We start from the raw sequence: 25025 nt of genomic DNA, 5'->3' as shown, positions 1-25025 counted from the left end.
ATAAATATATTTTTGGGGACTTTTAAACTTAGCTATATAATGGACCGAAACATCCAGAATTTGTATTCTAACACTTTCCACAAATTCCTACGAAATTATGTTTAAATCACAGTTTCAAACTTGTTTTACAGATTTTTACGGTTTGTGGTTCTTGAGGTCTTGATAAAAACATAATTGTCGGGACCATAGATAAAAGTTGCGAAAGTATTGAAAACTCCTTACAATTTTCATCACACTTTATTCATTGTGGTTCTGATTTATTGTGTAGTTTACTGCCTTAAAGTCGAAAGACTGATCACATGGATGCCTATTCTGTAACTTTTTAACAACTTCACTCATCGTTTATTTTACAACAATTTCATTTGTTTGTTTTGTAGTTGTTACAAAAACAAAAGAAATTTAAACAATGTCGATAGTCGTTAAAAGTTACAGAATAGGCCTGCAGGAAGACTGAAATAAATAAATATAGAGAAGTTCGACTGTAATTTATTTCTAAAGAACTGAAAAATCCAGAAACTTAGTCCATATTTATATTAGGCAATTTTCCTTGCAGTAATTGTCAGTTTGTAGATGAGAGAAGGTGCTGAGAGGCAAAGGGTTCCCATATACCTCACCTCTCTCTTCATCGAACTGACAATTGCCGCAAGGAAAAACAATTGCAGCAAGGAAAACTGCCTAATGTAAATATGGACTTATGGGTAGCCAAAAAACTTATTATTTTCTTTTTTTAATTTAGAGAAGGATTTTTTTTTTTTGCATCGCCGGTTTCGGATCTGTTCATAGCTCATTTAGGTCAAATAGTTATTCTTTTTTACTTGTTTATACAAAAAACTTACTTGATGCCACGAACTTTTTAATCTAACATCTCTTCAGATATATACCTCTCGACTTTTTTTCACCACTAACTTTTTACTTACAATTATTTCTCATCCCACTCTACCCTCTCACTTCACCTCACGTTTCGCCTTAAACAGTGACAATTATCATTTGTTGGTTTTCTAGTTTTTCCTCGTTTTGTTTTCCATTTTAGTCCATTTTCATAATTTGTTTACATTTTCGACTTTTAGGTTTCTTTTTTGTTTTAAACTCCATATATAATAAAAATGTACATCTATCCATAAACTAAATCATCATTATCATCACCATAAACCTTTAAACTATAAAACTCAACTAATTTCCATATTTTTTACTTTACTTTCTTTTTTTCGAATCAATCAAACGAATCAAAACAAAATGCATACCGATTTGAAAACTTCTTTTTATAACGAAAACAAAACAAAAAAACTTTTTTATAACCTCAACACCTTTATACAACAAAAAACAACATTCAACTGCATCCACCAACCACAAAATCCACGTTGCCACCATACCCTCTCATGCCATGATCATCGTCGTACTGATTAAATGCCAAAAAAAAATCCTTGCATTACTTTTATGATGACAAATGCGCCGACACCCACCCACCCATCCATCCATCCATCATCATTGACAAAACATAATTTGTTTGTTGTTGTTAAATTTTGATTGTTGGTTGGCTGATGTGTTACTGTGTCGTTGTCGTCTTCGTCGTTGTCCATTTTGTATGTTCGTGGTTGTGTAATGCAATGTTGTAATCCTCCCCTACCTCGCTCCCTCCATACCATTTGTGATGTTTGATTTGGCCGGAACGAAATAATAGATTCTGGCATAGGAAGAGCCACGCCACCACGTCGAGCCCAATCGCCCGGTATTTCCACACTACATAGACATATGCCTTCGCCATCAGGTCCTGGTTCTTTGCCGGGCTTTATGACAAAACGACGTGGCTTGATGGATGATGGATCTAGCGATATGTCATCGACGGGCAATTTAATGATGGACTATTCGGGTTCGTATGCCAAAATTAACCTTAAAAAACTCATTTTTTTAATCATTTAAACAAATATTTAAAAGGTTTAGAAAAATCACTCATATTTCATAAAAAACATTTATTATTATTAAGATTATGTTGTGGTTTATTATTTTTTAAATTATTTAAATTATATCACATGTTTATTTTAAGGTATTTATTTTTAATTTTTTATAATCATCCCAAGATTTATTTTTTTGATTTTAAATTGTTGGTCCAAAGCCGAACAGAAAAAAATCAAAACAGACTTAGTAAGGAAACACTCTAAGCCCCTATTTGCCTCAAAAAAAGAAGGCTACCTCAACTCTTAATTATAGGTTATTTGTAATATCCATAGCTGGCTAGTTTTAGTTGGGTTTATACACTATAAAATCTTTTGTTTTTTCTACTGCCCAAATACTAATTTATTAACAACATAACCTAATATTACTACCACTAGTCTATTGTATAATGGCCCTAATTGTGTTATCAAGAAGAAGAAGAACAACAAAATGCCTTGCTTAAGTTTTAGTGATGTTGTTTTGTGACCATGTCATGTTGTTATGTTAAGAGGTTAGGTTAAGCTTAACATAACCTAATCTTTATGTCATGTTATGTTGTTTTTATATGATGATTACTGTTATTATTTAATGAATTAATATTTTTAGTTTTTTATTTTTCTTTTTTTTAATTTTGTTTTGAATTGTTTGTTTGTTATTGCTTGTTATTTGATGATGATGTAATAATGTTTATGAGTTTGAAATACTTTCTTTGGATTTAATTTGCAACCACACCTTAACCATAACAAAAAATATTGTATTTTTTAAGTTTTATGATAAAGCTTGCTAAGTAAGACGTTACAGGAAGAAGAAGTCATATTGCATATTTTTAATTAAGCACAAACTTTAGGGACTCCGCTGGAATCATTTAACATTTTTTACAACAGATGGACCTTGGCATACTTCTTACCAACCTTATATATCTTCGGAGAGAAGTCCATTATGGGCGAATTTCTCACATTCTATTCCTAATGTAAATGAAAAGGAGATCATGTTTGATTGCAGAAATTTTTGAATTTTAAAAACCAAACTTTCATAAAGTTACCATCTAAAAGACATGATTAGAATCTTGATGTTGTATATTTTATACCAAACCAAGAAAAAAATCTACATTATGCACTTAAATCCGGTCTAGAGACACTTCACTGATCGTGTTGAATTTCGTATATCAGATAGTCCTGTCTAAACGGTCAAAAAGGAACATCAAGGAAACAGGATTTTATTCCCGTAGCCACTGTTGAATATGTTAGCCGAATATTAAGGACCTATTTCTGCTGACACCTCCAGCACAAAATTAAAAAGGTCAGGAGTGGGATAGTTTTGACATTTTACTGCAGTTAGTCCTTGCTGTCCATATAGTAACGGTTTAAAATACCTAAATAGAAGCTCTTGCGGATGCAAAAGATTCCTTTAGGTGGCTTTCTCTTAATGGAAGACTTCATCAGGGGGTATTATATCTATAGGAGAGCTCTTAAAGAGATATTTGATATGTTTAGTCCATTTTTTCTGCTAATTTGAGAGTCCTTGGGTGTCCTTCTGCTTTTAAAATTCCTTTTATGAGCTCTTTTAATCTACCTATAAAAATACCCATTTAGAAAAGGTTTTTCATAATAAAATACCCTTTTATAAGGGTTTATGTGCATAAGGCAGTTTTGGGGGAAGTCTTTAGCTATGGAAAACTCGTTTGGTACAACTATAGCTCTTCTAGTTTCAACAAGATTTTTTAAGAAGGTTTCTAGAAGATCCATTCAGAATGTCTTATTTCAATACCTGAATCCTTTGTTTTTATACCCTCCACCATATGAAGGGTATAATTAAATTTGTCATTCCGTTTGTAACACATCGAAATATTCGTCGGAGACCCTACAAAGTATATATATTATTGATCAGCATAAAATTCTAAGTCGATCTAACCATGTCCGTCCGTCCGTCCGTCTGTCTGTTGAAATCAAGATACAGCTCGTAATTTTTAAGATAGAGCGTCAAAATTTGGTACAGAAGTTTTTATTACTTCCAGGATGGTTGGTATTGAAAATGGGATATATCGGTCCACGTTTTGATATAGCCCCATAGAACGGTACCTCCCGATTTTCGGTATTTTTGAGGTTTTAGCTTCATTATCCCACCAAAATGGATGAAATTTGTTGGTATAGGTCCACGCCTTCACATAGCCCCCATAGAACGTTATCTCCCGATTTTCGGTATTTTGAAGGTTGTGGCCACAATAATCCGCCAAAATGGCTGAAAATTAGTACTTAGTCTTCGTTGGGGGTATAGAACTTTCCCCCCAGAAATTTGTCGGTTAAGGTCCACGCCTTCATATAGCCCCCATCAAATTTCAGCCATTTTGGTGGATTATTGTGGCCACAACCTTTAAAATACCGAAAATCCGGTGGTACCGATTTATGCACCCGATTTTCGGTATTTTAAAGGTTGTAACCACAATAATCCACCAAAATGGCTGAAATTTGGTCCTTAGACTTCATTGTTGGTGTAAAACTTCCCCCAGAAATTTGTCGGTACAGGTCCATGTTTAAATATAGCCTCCATAGAGCGGTACCTCCCGAATGTGGTTATTGTGAAAATTAGCCACATTTTTTACGGAAATTGCTGAAATTTGAAATTTTGTCTTTTTCATACACGAAGGTAAATTGTTCCATTTTATAATACAAATCGTGGTGGAGGGTATAACAAGTTCGGCCCGGCTGAACTTAACGCCGTTCTTACTTGTTTATGTATACATAGCATAAGGAATTGTTCCGTATAAATAAAATCTCTCGAAAGAGTGCATTGTATTGATCCTAAGTCCTTTTATTTGTAGTATATCCTATAAGTTCGACTCCTGTCTGAAGAAAACAACTTTAGGGGGACTTTTATGGCAGGCAGGACCATGGAACTCTTTTCATTAGGACTTTATCTACAGCAGGCGTATCTATACAATATCTCTTTATAAGGCTTTTCTATAGCTGTCTTCGATCCAAAAAGACTCTTTAAGAGGTCTTCTGTCAGTGTGAAACCCATTAACTTGGAAAATCTTCGGAGATAATGGAAGACCCTTCAGGAGGCCCTTTATCTTGATATTTAAAAATCTAAAAATGTAGAAATTTATTGTGCATTTTTGCCATTAATACCCCAATCAAATGTGTAATCGTTGAAATTTCAACATAAACTCTAAATTTATTTCATTTTTCTAAGAAAATACGAATTGATTTGAAAAAACTAAAAAGGCAGAAAACTAAAAAAAAATTATATCAAAAATCTAAAAATGTAGAAATTTGTTGCCCATTTTTGCCATTAATACCCCAATCAAATGTGTAATCGTTGAAATTTCAACATAACCTCTAAATGTATTTCATTTTGATTTAAAGAACTAAAACGGCAGAAAGCTTCTTCGCAGTTTTAAAATTTTTTTGACATTTCATTCCATTTAAGTGTGCATATGTTAAATATTCAACATAACCTCAATTTTTTATTGCACACATGGCATTTTTTTATAAAAAAATGATATCAATATAAAAATGTAGAAAGAAGTTTGTTGCACATTTTCAGCAAATGTGTGTCATTAAAACCAATCAATGGTGTATTTGTTGAAATTTCAACATAACCTCAAAATTTATTTATATTAAAAAAATACGAATTAATAAAAAAAAAAACTAAAGCTGCAAAGGCATTATATCACATTTTTAGCAATTTTGTGACATTAATTCTACTTAAGTTTTCATTAGTTGAAATTTCCACATAACCATTCATCCTGAGATAATTTCACAAAAGCAATAAAAACCCCAGCTGGAACCATTATTCAACATATAATTTTTTGCTGGGGAGAGACAATAACTCCTGTGATAATTCCTTCAAACATCTCACCCAGTAAAGTTTTTAGTAATTAGGAGGTCTGTCAGTGGAATAATTAAGCTAGCGGTTTATAATGTCGATCCCACAAACGTCAGGCTGGAACCTTCAAGACTCTTTTTCCAAAACTTGTTTTTATCAACTGCGAAAATGGAATATATTTTTAAATTCTGGGATTAATAGTGCGACTCTCTAACTCATTTTTCGAGTTACTGACATAAATCGGTAAAATGAAAATGCTTATAATTTCAATAACACTTGAAATGCAAACAACTTCTAGTGGGCATTTTCTGAAACTGCATATTGAGTGCCATATTGGGTGCCACCGTGGTGCAATGGTATGCACACCCGCCTTGCACGCTGAAGGCCGTGGGTTCGATTCCCCGGCCAAGCAACAGCAAACAATCTTCAACGGTGGCAAAATACCCCTCAGTAATGTTGGCGACATTTCCTGAGTATTTCAGCCATGTAAAACTTCTCTACAAGTGGTGTCTTAAGGCACGCCGTTCGGACTCGGCGATCAACAGTAGGTCCCATATCATTGAGCTATTCATATATGGATCGGGGTGCACTCATTGATGTGACAGAAGTCTCCCTTGTCCCATCTGGGATGTTTGTGGAATAATTATACATACTGAGACTACGAAAGCCCTAGACGGGTTTCGTGTTCTTAGATCGGGTTTGGAATTTATGACCTCATCTTAACCGGGCTAAAACGAGCCCTTTTCCAATGATCAGCAATATTGAAGCCCTTAAGTTGTGCAACTTATATGTCAAACAGACGAAGTAGGAAAAACTGCATCTACCGCATCGAAATCATTAAAAAATAGAAAATATACATAACTTCTGGAATTCTGGTCAGTAGCAGCTAAACTGTTGGTAGTTGAACCAAGTAACCTTTCGCAAATTTTCCATATAATGTGCCCAGTAATTTTTCAGAACATTCTGTAACTCTAAAATGCTTATTTCGACAAATATGCTAGAAACAAAGCAATGGAGGAATTTTACAACAACGAAATGGTCTGAAGAGTGGGGTATTACATGCCAGCGAATAATTCTTCCAAAGATAACATAAAGAAAAATTAAACAGTTTTGGAGATACCTTGCGAAATATATAAAAGTTATTGAATTTTTAGATATATTATAAAATTTGAGGCAATAAATGTAGTTTTTCGCATTCATTTTTCCTCCAAATATTTTCTTCTTGCTCTTATCTACAAGTTTGCTGCAGAGGTTAAAACAAGATTCGCATTGGTTTTGGAGATACTGCCCCGCTTTGCTATTAAAAGTCAATATTTAACCATGTTTAGATGAAGACATAAAATCTGAACCCGATCTAAGAAAACAAAACTCAAGTAGGGTTTTTGTCTACAGGACCTCTTCTTTCATAAAATGTTCGGCAGAAGTTGTTTGCACACGATTAGCTCAAAAATGTTGTACAGTGTAATTAACGAAATCTTTTCGGTAAGTCCATATTTATGTTTGGCAATTTTCCTTGCGGCAATTGTAAGTTTGTCGGTGAGAGAGGGTGCTGATAGGCAAAGGGTTACCATATGCCCCACCTCTCTCTCCTTCAAATTGACATTTGCCGCAAGGAAAATTGCCTAATATAAATATGGACTAAGTTAACAACCAATATAAAGTCCTACCCATGGTACAAATACACAGGTAGTCGCATCGGCAATTGTTGGCAACATAAGATGTCAAAATTTGACATCAAATTCAATGCAATTGACACATTATGTTACCATCAGCTGGCATGATAATGCTACCTGTTTTATTGTACCATGGTCCTACCCAAGGCACATTTTTATAAAGTAAAAGTGACAATCAGCTGTACTTTTACTTTTTTGTAAAGTTTGTTTTCAAAATGTAATAGGGTCTACTCATGAAATTTGAAACATCGAAATTTGCTACCATAAAATACTTATAATAACAATGACCTACGGCTTTTCTGAATACTTTATATTTACGTTTTGATTTAAATTTATTCTATTTTAATGGATTTCAAAATGTATTTATGTTTTCCCTGAGATTTTTTAGAACGACCCCATTATTCAGTATTTTCTTAAATTTTCAATAACAACAATGTTGTTTTTGTAAATTTGTTAGTTGTTGTAATTCATGCATATACAATATATAAATATGCCTTGGTCATACCGATATCAACAGTGTTGTCAACTTTTATTGATACTTTAGGCTAAAGAGGGTATTTACACTTTGATACGACCAAAAATGCGCCTCATCGAAATAATGGTTTTAGACCCCAAGTATGTTTGTACGATATCCGTTTCAGACAATTTTGAGTAGATCTAGCAATGTCCGTCTGTCTGTCTGGCTGGTGCGCACGATAACTCTCGAACGGATTAATCGATTCGGTTCAAATTTTGGGTATCGAAATATTTTGTCCAGATTCGATTTAAGTTCGAAGATGGGCCATATAGGTCCACTCCTTCAGGTACCTCCCCCACAAATGTTCAAAAATTGTCGCAAAACTTGTGCGCACGATAACTCTTGTAGGGAGTAACCGATTTGGTCCATACTTTGCACATCGTGTAATTTCTACCAAACTAAGATGAGGTTCCAAAATGGACTCAATCGGTTCACTCCTTCGGGTACCTCCCACACAAAATTTCGGAAAAGTTCAGTGTAGGACCTGGTCTCGAATCGCTCTGATTTTTGTTTGCGCAAGTTGTATTCGCTGTCCTCTATACGACACTGTAAGTTTCATTAGGGGCAAGTCCATACATCCTGCGAAAATAGCCTGAAAGTTACAAAAAAAAAAACCCTATGACACCGTGTGTAGTGGTTGGAGCGCAAGATAACTCTCGAACGGATCTGCCGATTCGGTCCAAAATTTGGCTTTCGTAATATTTTGTACAAACTTAGTTCAAGTTCAAAGAGGGATTATATCGGTCCATTCCTTCCGGTACCTCCCCCACAAAGGTTCGAAAATGTTCGTAAAATTTGTGCGTACGATAACTCTTGAAGGGAGTAACCGATTTGGTCCATACTTTGCACATTATGAAATTTCTACCAGACTTAGATGAGGTTCCAATATAGACTCAATCGGTAAACTCCTTCGAGTACCTCCCACACAAAATTTCGGAAAAGTTTAAGTTTAGGACCTGTTCTCGAATCGCCTTGGTTTTTGTTGTAACATCTTGTATTCACTGTCCCCTATACGAAGGTACAAGTTTCCTCAGGGGCAAGTCCACACTTCCTGAAAAAATAGCCTGAAAGTTGAAAAACAAACCCTATGACACCATGTTTATGGGTGAAAGATCAAGATAATTCTCGAACGGATATGCCGATTCCGGCCAAAATTTGGCCTTCGTAATATTGTTTCCTAACTTAGTTTAAGTTCGTACATAAGCCATATCAGTCCACTCCTTCAGGTACCTACCCCACAAAAGTTCGAAAATATTCGGAAAATAGATATAGATCAGGTTCGAATATGGACTATATTTGTCCACTCCATCCCGTACATCCCACACAAAATTTTGGATAAGTTCACTTTAAGACCTGCTATTGAATCACTTTGATTTTTGATGATGAAGCAACTTACATTCGCTGCTTCAATTACGATGGTAAAAGTTGTTTCAGGGGCAAGTCCATACTTCTTGAGAAAACAGCCCGAAGGGTGTAAAAACCTCCTATAGCACCCCATGGTCTATGTCGGTCCATTCCTTTAAGTACCTTTTCCTCAACATTTTTGAACTTTAATCCTAATCAACATTTTTGTCGGTTCATACGACCAAAATTTTGAAACCCCCTAAATACATAAGTTTTTTGTTAAGAAAGGGTTTCAATTTGCACAGGCTGAGGGTGGTATATCTCTGTCGGCAAAGCCGACTGATACTTTTTTACTTGTTCGTTTTAATTTTACTGATTTTTGTCGATAACTTAAAAAATTAATTACAGAATTCCACTACAGGTCCATCTTTCCTGTTATTGTTTTCATCTCTTTCGGCAAAGCTGACCGAAACTTTTTCACTGGTTTCTCTATATTTCAATACATGTAAATATGTGTAAATATTTGCAGCACTTTTAATATTATCATACCGTTTTTAAGAAGTGAAGGACTTCATATAATTTCCTACTATCTTGACATTTGAACCTTTCAAGGCGCTGGGTTTATCTTTATATACACTTTTCAACTAAATTTTGAGGTTATATTCAAAATTTTAGCACTATTGTACTTTCTCAGTGAGTCTAGCCAGGGAAAACTCTGCAAATTTACTTTATCCACAAGCACTCCACATAAGGGAGACTTTTTCATAACAAAGGGTAAACGATACAGATCCTAAGGGTTTTTTTATGTAATTGCCCAAGGTATTGGGAAGCATAAGATTTCCCAAGAAAACACTATGCCTTAGCTGTTAGTTGTTCGACCACGACTACATCTTCACATAGTCTACAGTAATCGACGATATTACGTGCGTATATTATACAGAACCGTGTTGCAATCAAGGAAAGCTCTTGAGTTAGTTTTGAATTTCATTGGGGGGAAAGTATAAGGAGAGGAACTCCTAATATTTTACGTAAAAGAATTTAATATAGGTTTTTAGAACATAAATTGAATCTATAATTTAAAGTTTAACATATTTTCTATTTTTAAGTGGTGCCTTTTTAGGGGCCATATTTTCTTCAAGTTACTTTATTATGTTAAGTACACATATTTTATAATTAGCTTCTAACACGTGCCTACAAATGCAAAAAAGCAATTATTTATGCAAATTTATCTTCAACTTTGGTTTTAAAATGTAAAATTCCATACATTTTATTTCATAGAAAATTGAGGTTAGGTACACACTTTTTTATAAATAGCCTTAGACATATGCCTACAAATACAAATACAGCAATTATTTATGCAAATTTGACCTTGAAATTCTAAAAATTACCTTTAAATAATCTGTATTTCCTGTAGCGGGTTTTACTTAGCAAGCTTTTGAAGAAGCAAGCATCTTGCCTAAATACAAACACTTATTATTTCCTTCAAATGCCTTTCTTTTTATTTTCTTTTATTTCATTTTAAATATTTCTTTAACTAATTTTTCTCCTTTGCCTCTTGAACTTGTTATCCCATTGTTATGCCCGCCCCCTAAGCAGGACCGAAGTTGTATAAACAACCAGCTGCCAAATCGAATCGTGGTATCATTTTAAATGCTGTCGAATATTGTGTATTTCCTGGAGCTGTTAATCGTGATGCCAAACAAAAAGTTTTAGAAAAAATTGCCCGTTCAGAAGCCAAACATTTCCTAGTATTGTTTCGAGATGCCGGCTGCCAGTTTCGTGCATTATATAGTTATACACCCGAAACGGAACAGGTGGTTAAACTGTATGGTACAGGACCTAGTCAGGTGGATGAAGTTATGTTTGATAAATTCTTTAAGTAAGTTGGAGAGGAGAAGTTTGAAAAGATAGACAAGCTATTGATTTATTTTGTTTCTTCTTTTAGGTATAACTCTGGTGGCAAATGTTTCTCCCAAGTTCATACAAAACATTTAACCGTCACCATTGATGCTTTTACCATACACAATTCCCTGTGGCAGGGCAAAAAAGTGAATTTACCCAGTAAAAAAGACATGGCTTTGGTCATTTAAGGAAAAAAGTACTCAACTCCCAGCGTTTTAAGAGGAACGTTTCGTCTTTCATCAACTGCTGCTAAACAAGGAAATAAGAAGGAAAAACACAACACAACAACAACATCTAAAAACTTTATAATATTCTATGCTTTGCTAATAAGTGTGTCAAGCATTGAATGTGTATTTAACCCATAACAATGGATAACAACTACTAGAACACAGTCTTAACTACCAAAAAAGCCCATCCTTCAACCCGCCCTTTTGCAAAACAAGTTGTAATTTCATGAGGCTGGGGTTAGGCGTTAAACATTTTAAGGCTCTTGGGGGCTCTTCGTAACAAAATCTCTTGTCCACTTTGTGTATGAGATTTTTGAAAAGTCGGCTTACCATAACCTAAAAATTTGTAATTTTAAGGAAATTGTTTAACCCTGGCCCTTGTCATTATGTTAATATTATTTAATAATTATTAACCCTTTAGTTGTTCTCCCTCTCACACACAACCCCACTCTCTCCTCTGTGTCATCCAGCCAGACTCCCAAACTCCGTGCAACTATCATCAAATTTAAACTTAAGAACTGATGATAAAGAAGAAAATCTAAATATTAACTATATATATTAAAAAAACTAATAATATATACATATACAACAAAAGAATATTGAAGTAAAACCTGTAAAAAAAACGAAAAGAAGAACACACTTTATTGAATATTAACAAAACAAAATACCAATGCAACAAACAGCAAAAAGAAAGAAAGAATGAAACCAACAAACAAATGAAAAGTCAAAACCCCCTACCTACCCCACTACCCCTTCTTATAATTCTATTATATAATTATTATTATACTCTAATATTTTATGCTGAAAATGCATATAAAAATAAATTAAAAGATATATATAAATATGTATTACTTATATTATTAATTCGTTAAATCCCTTGAAAAAAGAAACAAAACCGCGAAAAATAACAACAACAAGAAGAAAACAAAAAACCACATAACAAAAACGTATATAATTATAAATTAATTAAATAGTTTTAATAATAATATATAACTTTTTTTAGTCTGAATCATTTCATCATTACGTCTTACCACTTTCCACTTTTGTTTGTTTTCTTTACGTTTTATATTTTTTCATAATTAAAATCAATCTCCCCCTATTCTCCCCATAGAACTAAAACTCTCCGTACAATACTAACTTCCAATAGTTAGGGAAGTTAGGTTAGTGGTATGCAACCTAACCTAAAACTTCCAAAACAAAAAACGTAGCTATCTTATATAAATAGTCATCATTGTCATGATCCATTAACATAAGCCTAACAATACCAACTTAGTATACAAAACTAAAATAAAAACAACAAAAAACAAACTAATTTATCTAAACAAGAAGAAAAAGAAGAAGAAGACGAAAAATATATCGAAATCAGTTACCAATACACAGAGTTATATAACACAACATCCACATTCACAATGGTTTTTGTGCCGAGTCGAGTCAGTTTATATATGTAACTATATTTTTTTAATTCATTTTTTTATATATTCTGAATTTATTTATGCAAATCACACACACACACAATACCAACATAACCATTCAACCAACACACCCACACTCTACTGAAAGAAAGAAGAAATATTTAACATCAACAAAAAAACACAACAAATAATGAGGAATTCCACACATATGTACTTTATTATTATTAAAACAACAACAAAAACGAAAAATATTTTGTATTTCAAATAAAACCATATTAAAACAAGTCTTGTTTAAAAAAAATGGCCCACCTAGTGTTTTCTTGAAATTAATAATCTAACTTTTGGTTAGGTTTTGAAGTTAAAAGAGCACCCTACTTAAAGAAAGGGTCTATGGAAGCAGCATTTCTTTTAGAGAGGGTCTACAGAAGCACCCTTTCTTTAAGAGAGGGTCTACAGAAGCACCCTTTCTTTTAGAGAGGGTCTACAGAAGCACCCTTTCTTTCAGAAAAGGTACATAGAAGCACATTTTCTCTTAGAAAGGGTCTATAGAATCGCCGTTTCTCTTAGAGAGGGTCTATAGAATCGCCGTTTCTCTTAAAAAGGGCCTATAGAATCGCCGTTTCTCTTAGAAAGGGTCTATAGAATCGCCGTTTCTCTTAGAAAGGGTCTATAGAATCGCCGTTTCTCTTAGAAAGGGTTTGTAGAATCGCCGTTTCTCTTAGAAAGGGTCTATAGAATCGCCGTTTCTCTTAGAAAGGGTCTATAGAAGCACCCTTTCTTTTAGAAAGGGTCTATAGAAGCACCCTTTCTTTTAGAAAGGGTCTATAGAAGCACCCTTTCTTTTAGAAAAGGTCTATAGAAGCACCCTTTCTTTTAGAAAGGGTCTATAGAAGCACCCTTTCTTTTAGAAAGGGTCTATAGAAGCACCCTTTCTTTTAGAAAGGGTCTATAGAAGCACCCTTTCTTTTAGAAAGGGTCTATAGAAGCACCCTTTCTTTTAGAAAGGGTCTATAGAAGCACCCTTTCTTTTAGAAAGGGTCTATAGAAGCACCCTTTCTTTTAGAAAGGGTCTATAGAAGCACCCTTTCTTTTAGAAAGGGTCTATAGAAGCACCCTTTCTTTTAGAAAGGGTCTATAGAAGCACCCTTTCTTTTAGAAAGGGTCTATAGAAGCACCCTTTCTTTTAGAAAGGGTCTATAGAAGCACCCTTTCTTTTAGAAAGGGTCTATAGAAGCACCCTTTCTTTTAGAAAGGGTCTATAGAAGCACCCTTTCTTTTAGAAAGGGTCTATAGAAGCACCCTTTCTTTTAGAAAGGGTCTATAGAAGCACCCTTTCTTTTAGAAAGGGTCTATAGAAGCACCCTTTCTTTTAGAAAGGGTCTATAGAAGCACCCTTTCTTTTAGAAAGGGTCTATAGAAGCACCCTTTCTTTTAGAAAGGGTCTATAGAAGCACCCTTTCTTTTAGAAAGGGTCTATAGAAGCACCCTTTCTTTTAGAAAGGGTCTATAGAAGCACCCTTTCTTTTAGAAAGGGTCTATAGAAGCACCCTTTCTTTTAGAAAGGGTCTATAGAAGCATTTTAAATCAGAAAACACAAGAGTGTTCCATTCTGGAAATAGAGAAGGACATCATAGAAAAGGGGTGGCGATTATAACTAAAAATCATATAGGCGAATGTGTAATGGGATATGTCCCGAAGTCAGACAGAACAATGATGATAAAAATCAATGCTAAACCTCTTAATATAAATATAATACAGGTTTACGCACCTACACATGACTCCAGTTCGGACGAAATTGAAGAATTTTACGCTGAAATTGATGAATTAATAAAAATGACCAAACCTCATGAACTAACCATCATACAGGGAGACTTCAATGCAAAAGTTGGGAAGGACGAAGTAATAGGAATTACTGGAAAACATGGACTCGGAGTTCGAAACGAAAGAGGTGACAGACTGGTGCAATTCTGCCAAGAACAACATCTTAAAATAACAAATACCCTATTTCACCTGCATCCTAGAAGATTGTATACTTGGAGATCACCGCAAGACAATCGCGAAAATATTGAAAGAAACCAGATTGATTACATACTTATAAATAGACGCTATTGTTCATGTGTCACAAAATGCACAACGTGTCCTGGAGCGGATGTTCCCTCGGACCACAATCTTTTAGTTCTTAATCTCCGTACTAAATTAGCAGTTATAAGGCGAAAAATTAAGAAATCTAGAATTGATCTGCAAAAAATGAAAGACCCAAACGTGAAAAGGGATATTAAAGCGCAAATTAATCACAAACTTGAGGTAATAAACAGTGATGATCTGGAAAATTTATGGGATAAGCTCAAAACAAACATCACCACCACCACAAAGGAATGTCTAGGAAATACGGATAGAACCTCAAAAGAAGAATGGATCACGAACGAAATAAAGGAACTGCGGGAACAGCGAAGCCGATACAAAAATATCAACTACGAAATGTACTGGGAAATAAATAAGGAAATACGAACTGCTACAAGGGCTGCAAAAACCGATCTACTTAATAAAAAATGCCAAGAAATTGAATCACTACAGAACCTGCATGATCATTTTAACCTTCACAAAAAACTAAAGGAAGCAGCTGGCGTCTATAAGCAGACTTCTACAACAATATTACTTGACGAAAATAATAAAGCCATTTTTGAGATATCAGACAAGAAAAGGGTATGGAAAAATTATGTAATGAGATTATTTAATGATGAAGGAAGAACCCCATATGAAGAAATACAAATCAATCTGACTGGGACACAGATAACTAAGAACGAGGTAGAATACGCACTCAACGCTCTTAAGGAGAATAAAGCATCAGGCCCTGACGAAATTCCCTCAGAGGTACTGAAATTGATAGATGGAGATAATATAAACCTACTCGTAAAACTCTTTAATCACGTATGTATATGATACCGGAAAATACCCGTTAGACTGGCTTAAATCAAGGTTCATTACTATACCAAAAAAGAACAACGCCAAAAGATGCGAAGAATTTAGGCTTATAAGCATTATGAGTCATGCATTAAAAATATTCCTGCGCGTAATACATAGACTTATATACTCTAAGTGTGAACTGTCAATGGGAGCCACTCAGTTCGGTTTTAAGGAAGGAATGGGAACTAGGGAAGCTCTACTAAGCATTCAAATATTAATACAGAAGTGCCGAGATGTACATAAAGATGTATATATGTGTTTCATTGACTATGAAAAAGCCTTTGATACCGTCCTTCATGATAAGCTAATGCACATCCTCACAACGATTGGAATAGATGATAAAGAAATACGATGTATAAAAAACCTATACTGGAATCAAACGGCATATGTTGACATTGATGGTGAATTGACTGAGGAATTTTCAATTTCAAAGGGCGTCCGACAAGGTTGCATACTCTCTCCGCTACTATTTAATATATATTCCCAGATGATATTTATGGAAGCCATCGAATCGGAGAGAATTGGCATAAGCATATACGGAACACTTATTAATAACATACGATATGCAGACGATACAACACTATTAGCTGGTAGCATATCTGGACTTCAGAAATTAATCGACAAACTTACACATGTAAGTGAAACGTATGGACTTAAAATCAACACTAGGAAGACTAAATACATGGTAATAAGTCGAAATAACTTACCTAGCAACTTCAATTTAAAGATTAATAACTCCGAAATTGAAAAAGTCAATACCTTTAAATATCTGGGAATCAATATAAACGACAAATGGAATATATCCAATGAAATAAAGTGCCGTATAGAGATGGCTAGAGACGCCTTCTATAAATACTACAAAGTACTAACGAGTCACGACATTGGTATCCAAACAAAACACAGATTTATAAAATGTTACGTATGGTCTGTTCTTTTATATGGCGCAGAAACTTGGACGCTAAAAACAAGCGACATGAAAAGACTCGAATCCTTTGAGATATGGATATACCGAAAAGTTCTAAAAATACGGTGGACAGACCGAATGAATAATAACGAAGTTCTTAGGAAAATGAATGCGAATAGGGAGCTAATAAGAACTATCAAAAACCGAAAAGTGTCATATCTGGGACACATCATGAGAAATAACAAATACAAAATACTGCAAAACATTATCAAAGGAGTGATTGAAGGAAGACGAACCAGGGGCAGAAAAGAACTCTCCTGGCTGAAAAATATCCAAACCTGGACCGGACTCCAAGACGAAAGAAGCCTTCTAAATGCTGCGAGAAATAGAGATCTTCAATTAATATGAAATGTGCTAAAATATTCACTTTATCACTTAAAATTGTAAAAATATTGTATAATCGCATATATCCGAACATCGGATGTGCAAATAAAGAAGAAGATAGAAGCACCCTTTCTTTTAGAAAGGGTCTATAGAAGCACCCTTTCTTTTAGAAAGGGTCTATAGAAGCACCCTTTCTTTTAGAAAGGGTCTATAGAAGCACCCTTTCTTTTAGAAAGGGTCTATAGAAGCACCCTTTCTTTTAGAAAGGGTCTATAGAAGCACCCTTTCTTTTAGAAAGGGTCTATAGAAGCACCCTTTCTTTTAGAAAGGGTCTATAGAAGCACCCTTTCTTTTAGAAAGGGTCTATAGAAGCACCCTTTCTTTTAGAAAGGGTCTATAGAAGCACCCTTTCTTTTAGAAAGGGTCTATAGAAGCACCCTTTCTTTTAGAAAGGGTCTATAGAAGCACCCTATCTTTTATAAAGGGTCTATAGAAGCACCCTTTCTTTTAGAAAGGGTCTATAGAAGCACCCTTTCTTTTAGAAAGGGTCTATAGAAGCACCCTTTCTTTTAGAAAGGGTCTATAGAAGCACCCTTTCTTTTAGAAAGGGTCTATAGAAGCACCCTTTCTTTTAGAAAAGGTCTATAGAAGCACCCTTTCTTTTAGAAATGGTCTATAGAAGCACCCTTTCTTTTAGAAAGGGTCTATAGAAGCGTTGCAATTTTTACATTACGTATGGCAACATTCGCCTGACGCCGTCAAATTTTGTCGCCATAACGTTAATTTTCCGGCGACAATAAATTAGCTGTCGCCGTGCATTTTTACAAAGGAATAAAAACGAGAAATTGAAACGTAAGTAACATTTTCAATTATTTTAAGTGACTTTGTTTAATATTATATACGTTTTTGGTGTTTTAGTACTTAAAATGGTAAAATTTACTAAATCTTGTTACTAAATAACTTGTTATTGGCGATTATTTTCTATCGCTTTAAGTAGTACAAATTTTAAATTTTGTCGCAGAGACGATTGATAATACGAAACGACTCGTGTCGCAATACGTAATCGGCCAATAAGAACCCCTAGTTTCATGCACGACTACAAAGCAACTGACGTTTCGGAAGTCAGACACCATTTCTTTCAGAAATGGTCCAAAGTGGGGTACACACGATCAGTTTTGCTCAAATAATCGGTTGCTTGCCAGTGTGGCCATTCATTTTTGTCAGTCATCAGGCAACCACAATTTTTTTTACTACATCTTTAGATTGATTAAAAACACAATCCGAAGAGTGCATTTAAATTCAATCCAAACGACGGCATCAAAAGCTGTGATTTGGATCGAAAACGGAGTGCATCCTAGTTGTGTGCTATGGAAGCAAAATGGAGTGCATTCTAGCTTCTACCCAGCAAAAATTTTACAACATCCTTCGGTGCAGTCCACACGGAGTTATGAAAAACTCACTCCGTTGGATAGAATTTATAAGCAGTTGCTTTATTAGAGAACCCTACAAAAAAAAAAAAAAAAAAAAAAAAAAAACAGGTGGTTGATCCCTACCTGCCGCTGGCGAAATAATTTATTCTAAAAATAAGAGAGAGTGCATACATTTTGAAGAATTTGTTATAAAATAAAGAAATAAAAACTTAAGTTGCGAACATTTTTGCGGTAGTTCACCATACGGAAATTTTTAATGGAGTGGAAACCAGTTGATGTCCATGTCGAAAGCTGAAATAGTGATGGGAAGTTAACATAAAAAACCTTTACGATGATGAAGCAAAATGGGTAGCATTCTTGCTCCCAGCAAAAAGTTTGCATTCGCGGATGCAGTTGAATCACTACAAGTGTACAGTATATTTGCCGTTGGAGTACATCTTTCCCTACCCAGCAAAATGTTCGATGCCAAAGATGCCATTCTATCATGGGTGCAAGTGATCTGGCATGTCATCTTTTAAGCATCGATGTCGATGAATTTTATATGAGCGTGGACCCCAAAAGATGCTATTCATTTTTGGATCCAAAGCATGTCATTTACACCAATGCTTTGGCATGTCATTTTCACCATCCTTTTGCAATGACATTATCATTACGACGAGAGTTTTAGCAACGTTGGTTGTGATTTCGAGCCTCCGACAACATCAAGCCTATTGTAAATAATTAATATTATATATTTAGAAAAATGTGTATAAATAAAAACACAAAATTCATATCTGTTGGATCGATGGAATTGGTTCAAATGCTGATGAAAAGATGGGATATTTCACGACTTCCTTTGCATGGGTTCAAATGCTGATGAAATGATCGGATCTTTAACATCCTTTGCATTGGTACAAATGCTAATGGAAAGATCGGATCTTTCAGGACTTCGTTTGAACCAATGCAAAAGATGCGATGAAATCACGTCATCACATGGAACCCCTTCCCTAAAATTTTGCTGGGTATTAATTTTATTTATTTATTTATACATTGCGATAGAAGCCTATTGGCCAATTGGCATCGCAACACAGCATGAAACTACAACATTATTTCATATTACAAAATGACTTACAGATAAGAGATAAGACAAAATAGATATATATTACACAATGTAAGTTAAAATTATTAAAACAAAAATTGCAAAAAAAGTCTCCCCAGCCATATAGAAGAATCAAAACTGAAACTGAGAGAAAAAAAAATATATTGCTGGTAATTCAACATGATCGAAAAAGCATGTATTCAGAACAATGTACTACTCAGTAAAATACCATATATGTATTAAGTAGTAGTATTACTATTAATAGTAAAGGCTTCAAACTTACGCCGAAATTCAAAACATGGGAAAGAGAAGTTACGTAGCTCATTGGGTAGGTGATTCCACAGCCGAGCAGCACGAACAACAAAAGAATTTTCTAACCAAGATGTGGAAAAAATGGGCAGAATTATCTGTATGTTACGAGTATATCTTGAAAACGAAAATCGTTCCCGAAGTAATACTGGCAGATCCAAGTATATCGATTTATAAAGAAAAGACACAACACGTTGTTGGATAAAAACTTTAAAAGGTACTCCTAAGAAATTGTGCGCATGAGCAGAAATGTGGTCCTTTCTGCGCAAACTGTAAACAAATCTGACAACCATATTAAAAAGCTTTTCTACTCTCGAATTCACTTATGAACAAGAGAGCGCGCAGCTAGGATGCACTCTATTTTGCTTCTACAGCACACAGCTAGGATGCACTCCGTTCTCGATCCAAATCACAACTTTTGATGTCGTTTGGAGTGAATTTAAAGGCACTCTTCGGATTGTGTTTTTAATCAATCTAAAGATTCAGTAGAAATGCAAGCTATTGCGAAATATCCCGGAATAAATAAAATGCATATAATATTTGGTAAAACAATAATACAAAGAACTTTATTATATAAACACAAATTAAACAAGTAAAAAAGTATCCGTCGGCTTTGCCGACAGAGATATACCCTCAGCCTATCTGTATTTAAACTATCATCTAAGGACAGATCGAATGTATTTAAGGTCTTTTCAGAATTTTGTGGCCCTTTTTGGACATTTGAACTTGCCGACAAAAATGTGGATTAGGATTAAAATTCAAAAATGTTGGGGAGGAGGTACTTAAAAGAATTATCGCGCCCACTTGTCATTTCAGTGGGTCATCGCATAAATTTTGGACTAGAAAATCGATATCGGGCATTTTGGAAGTTAAACTAAATTTGGATAGCATATTAGGAGATCCAAAGTTTTGAACAAATTGGTTGCCCCTTTCAAGAGACATCGTGCATTCCATTTTGTATTTGTAGTGAAATTTTTTAAATATTGATGGGGAAGTACCGGACTGAGACTAAGGGGTCGATCGTCGATAACAATTATCGTTGAGTGGCGTTGCTAGTTGTCAAAATTGATCCACGTATGGCAACTCTCAACTGAAGTTGCGAATCTCAGTTGACGAAGCGGCTGTTTTTCAGCAACTACCAATTTTCAGTTGCAGTGAACATTTTCGAAGAAACAAGAAGTAAAATAGAAGGAAAAATAAACATTTTGTTAACAATTATTGATTCTTTGCATCATTAATTAATTTTGTGTATCAATATGGTGAAAATAACGACAAAGCAGCAGTTCGAAATATTAATTGATAAACTGAGTGAAAATCCAAACTTAGCCCGAGGAGTTCGGGAGTTTTGGTGAAACCAAAGCCACAGCGGATGAAGCGTGGAGGTCCATTTCGGACAGTTTAAACAGCCATGAACCTCTAACACGAACACCTGAAGAGTGGCAGAGTCTGGATTCACTTTAAAGCAAAGTTGAAAAAGCCTCAAAATAAACTTCAACGACACTGTGAATTTATCGCCTTTGGAGCGGACAGCAGCAAATCTTTTGCAAATGAATTTGGTGACAAATACAGTAGTTTCAGTTTAAGTACAAATGACGAACATCCTCCATCTATATAGCCAACTACACCAGAGAATTTCGTTTTTGAATAAAAATGGTTTTTATTTATTATTGTCTTTTTAGGACGAAGGCCATTATTTATGAAAGTTTTTAATTAATTGGATTAATCGAGCTAATATGGCATAAGGAGTTTTGTATTGAAAAATGAATTCTAGCGAAATACCACACACTCAACCATTACGCTACGATCGTTTCGCCTGGTGGTTTAAGCCAGGCTCATCAGGCGTATTTGAATGCTAATGGCTAGAAGACAAAGGCTGATTTTGATAACTTCTATTTTATACAAACATTTTTACAATTTTGTAATTATGAAGTATTTATGGAAGTCTTTTTCTTTATCAAGTCACCCTAGTGTCTTGTCTAGGAATCATTTTCTCAATACATACACATATACAATCGAAGGGGGGTTTCCTTCATGAATTGTAATGCCTTCAGTTTTTGAAGTTTTTTGGATATCATGTCGACTAGTTTTGTTGATATGATACATTGGCATCATGTCGACTAGTTTGTTGATATGATACATTGGCAGTGGCTTAGAATACAATTCATGAAGGAAACCCCCCTTCGATTGTATATGTGTATGTATTGAGAAAATGATTCCTAGACAAGACACTAGGGTGACTTGATAAAGAAAAAGACTTCCATAAATACTTCGGGGTCGATCATCGATAACAATTATCGTTGAGTGGCGTTGCCAGTTGTCAAAATTGATCCACGTATGGCAACTCTCAACTGAAGTTGCGAATCTCAGTTGACGAAGCGGCTGTTTTTCAGCAACCACAAATTTTCAGTTGCAGTGAACATTTTTGAAGAAACAAGAAATAAAATAGAAGAAAAATAAACATTTTGTTAACAATTTTTGATTCTTTGCATCATTAATTAACTTTGTGTATCAATATGCAACAGTTCGAAATATTAATTGACAAACTGAGTGAAAATCCAAACTTAGCCCGAGGAGTTCGGGAGTTTTGGTGAAACCAAAGCCACAGCGGATGAAGCGTGGAGGTCCATTTCGGACAGTTTAAACAGCCATGAACCTCCAACACGAACACCTGAAGAGTGGCAGAGTCTGGATTCACTTTAAAGCAAAGTTGAAAAAGAAAATGGCTCAAAAATAAAGAAACTTCAAAGCCACTGGTGGTGGTCCATCACAAGAAGTCAATTTATCGCCTTTGGAGCAGGCAGCAGCAAATCTTTTGCAAATGACGAACATACTCCTTTGGACCCATAATGTGCATATGTGTTCCATCTATACAGCCAACTAAACCAGGGAATTTCGTTTTTGAATAAAAATGGTTTTTATTTTGCCTTTTTTCCTCTGTCAACTTCAAAACACACAATTTGTCATCTATCATGTGGACAACTTCCTTCAATACGTTCGACAATGTAGATTGAGCCATGCAATTGTTATAATCATTGCCATGGGACTTTTGGAAACTTCCGTCCTCCAAGAATCGCAACGCTGCGCACACTTTTAAAAGTGGGGGTATTGCTGTTGATCTGTAACTTACTTTGAAGTCATCCTTTAACGTTTCCACAACGTAAAATACGGCATCCTTTGGCAATCCAAAATACGCCTTAAACCTGAGATAATTTACTGATTATACAGATCTTTCCACATGATCATCAGCTTACAGTGCATATGGCAATTCCAATGGATTCGACTTGTCCCTCAAATTTCTTCTAATAGATGCAATGTCCTGTATATTTTCTTCATCATCAAAAAATAATTCCACCGAACTTATCATTTTTTGGGACCGCAAATAAAACTTGACGATCCGAAGATTCAATGGGCAGGTTATATTCCAATCTTGGCTTGATTTCCAAATTTGCTCGAAAACTCAGCCAAAATATTAAAATATTGTCCAGAATACACAAAAGAGTTATCCAAAGCGCAATTATTTTTAAAATGTGTTTTTTTTTGCGAATAGAGGTCACATGTTTGAAAAAACACTGATCGATAACATGTTTATCGACCACCCAGTTGAGTTGACATTAATGGTGCAACATTTCGTCTCAGTCGCGCAGACAACTGACAACGCAACTCAAGTTTAGTGGCAATACAAGATAGACCCATAAGTTTGGATAAAATATGACGAAAGCCAAATTTTGTACCAAATCGGTTCATCAGTTCTATTGTTGTAGTGCTCTTCAGCGACTACATATGGTGCTATGGGGTTTTTACACCTTACGGGCAGTTTTATCAAGAAGAAAGGACTTGCCTCTGAAAAAACTTTTACCATCGTAATTGAGGCAGCGAATGCATATGGCTTCAACAGAAATAAAAGTGATTCGAGAGCAGGCCTTAAAGTGAACTTATCCGCAATTTTGTGTGGGAGGTACGCAAAGGAGTGGACAAATATAATCCATATTCAAAATTGATATACCTCAAGTAGATATATTAGGGTGTGTAATGTATGGACCACATCAGTCACTCCCTCCAAGACTTATGGTGGGTGCGAACAATTTTTCCGAAAATTGTTGAACTTTTGTGGGGGAGGTACCTGAAGGAGTGTACCGATATGGCGTATCTTCGAACTTAAGCTAAGTTTGGACAAAATATGACGAAGGTCAAATTTTGGACCAAATCGGCAGATCCGTTCGAGAGTTATCTTGCGCTCCAACCACTACACACGGTGTTATAGTGTTTTTTTGTATTTTCAGGCTATTTTCTCAGGAAGTATGGACTTGGTGGTGAATTCAAGATGTTACAACAAAAACCGAAGCAATTCGAGATCTGGTCCTAAACTGAACTTTTCCGAAATTTTGTGTGGGAGGTACCCGAAGGAGTGGACCGATTGAGCCCATTATCGGAACCTCATCTAAGTCTGGTAAAAATTTCATTCAAATTGTCTGAAACACATTTCGTCCAAACATACTTAGGTTCTAAAACCATTATTTCGATGAGGCACATTTTGCCCGTATGAAAGTGTATATACCCTCGTTAGCATAATTGCTGAGGGTATAAAAAAGTTTCCATTAAATTCAATTACAATTGAGTGTACTACATCCGTTCTCCATTTAATCCATGCGCAACTGATTATGCTTCGTCATCCTAATGCTTGGTTTACATTTACGAAATCCACTCGATTTCAACTGTCAAATCCATAGGTTAAACGTCAAATGAAATCCAGATGAGATTTCATTTGACGTTTGAGCTATGGAATTGACAGTTGAAATCGAGTGGATTTCGTAAATGTAAACTTAGCATAAAGGTTTTTTATGTTGCCTTCCCATCACTAGTTCAGCTTTCGACTCCAACTCCACTCCATTAAAAATTTCCGTCTCGTAAATTACCACAAAAATGTTCGCAACTTTAGTTTGTAGTTTTATTTTATAACAAATTAATTATCGGAACTGAATTCGCACCCTTTGAGAATATGCAAAAAAAATTCAAAAAGTTTCAATGGATTCGCGAAAAATTAAATTTGTTAAATAATTTCACGTATTTACAAACATATTTTTGAAACAATAGCGCTTATACTTACAAAAAATATATAAAAAAAAT

The 25025-nt window shown here is 34.9% G+C and overlaps 1 protein-coding gene across 36 annotated transcripts in view; it reads left to right on the top strand.

Moving 5' to 3' along the window:
* The window catches only part of Patronin (calmodulin-regulated spectrin-associated protein patronin), a 78373-nt gene extending 65239 nt beyond the window's left edge, over window positions 1-13134 (top strand). For 23 of the 36 annotated variants that reach the window (XM_073954988.1, XM_073954981.1, XM_073954974.1 and 20 more), the window contains 3 exons: window positions 1679-1867; window positions 10888-11170; window positions 11237-13134. In XM_073954988.1, coding sequence (XP_073811089.1) covers window positions 1679-1867; window positions 10888-11170; window positions 11237-11381 — 617 coding nt within the window. In that variant the 3' untranslated portion in view covers window positions 11382-13134. Of the gene's footprint in view, window positions 1-1678; window positions 1868-10884; window positions 11171-11236 lie in introns of all 36 variants that reach the window. The other 13 variants (XM_073954993.1, XM_073954991.1, XM_073954996.1 and 10 more) reach the window with 2 other exon arrangements.
* The last annotated feature ends 11891 nt before the right edge of the window (window positions 13135-25025 follow it).

This window comes from Musca autumnalis, unplaced genomic scaffold (assembly GCF_047663935.1).
Source record: "Musca autumnalis isolate F117 unplaced genomic scaffold, ASM4766393v1 scaffold_5, whole genome shotgun sequence".
NCBI lineage: Eukaryota > Metazoa > Arthropoda > Insecta > Diptera > Muscidae > Musca > Musca autumnalis.
This window is presented reverse-complemented; position numbering and strand designations above follow the sequence as displayed.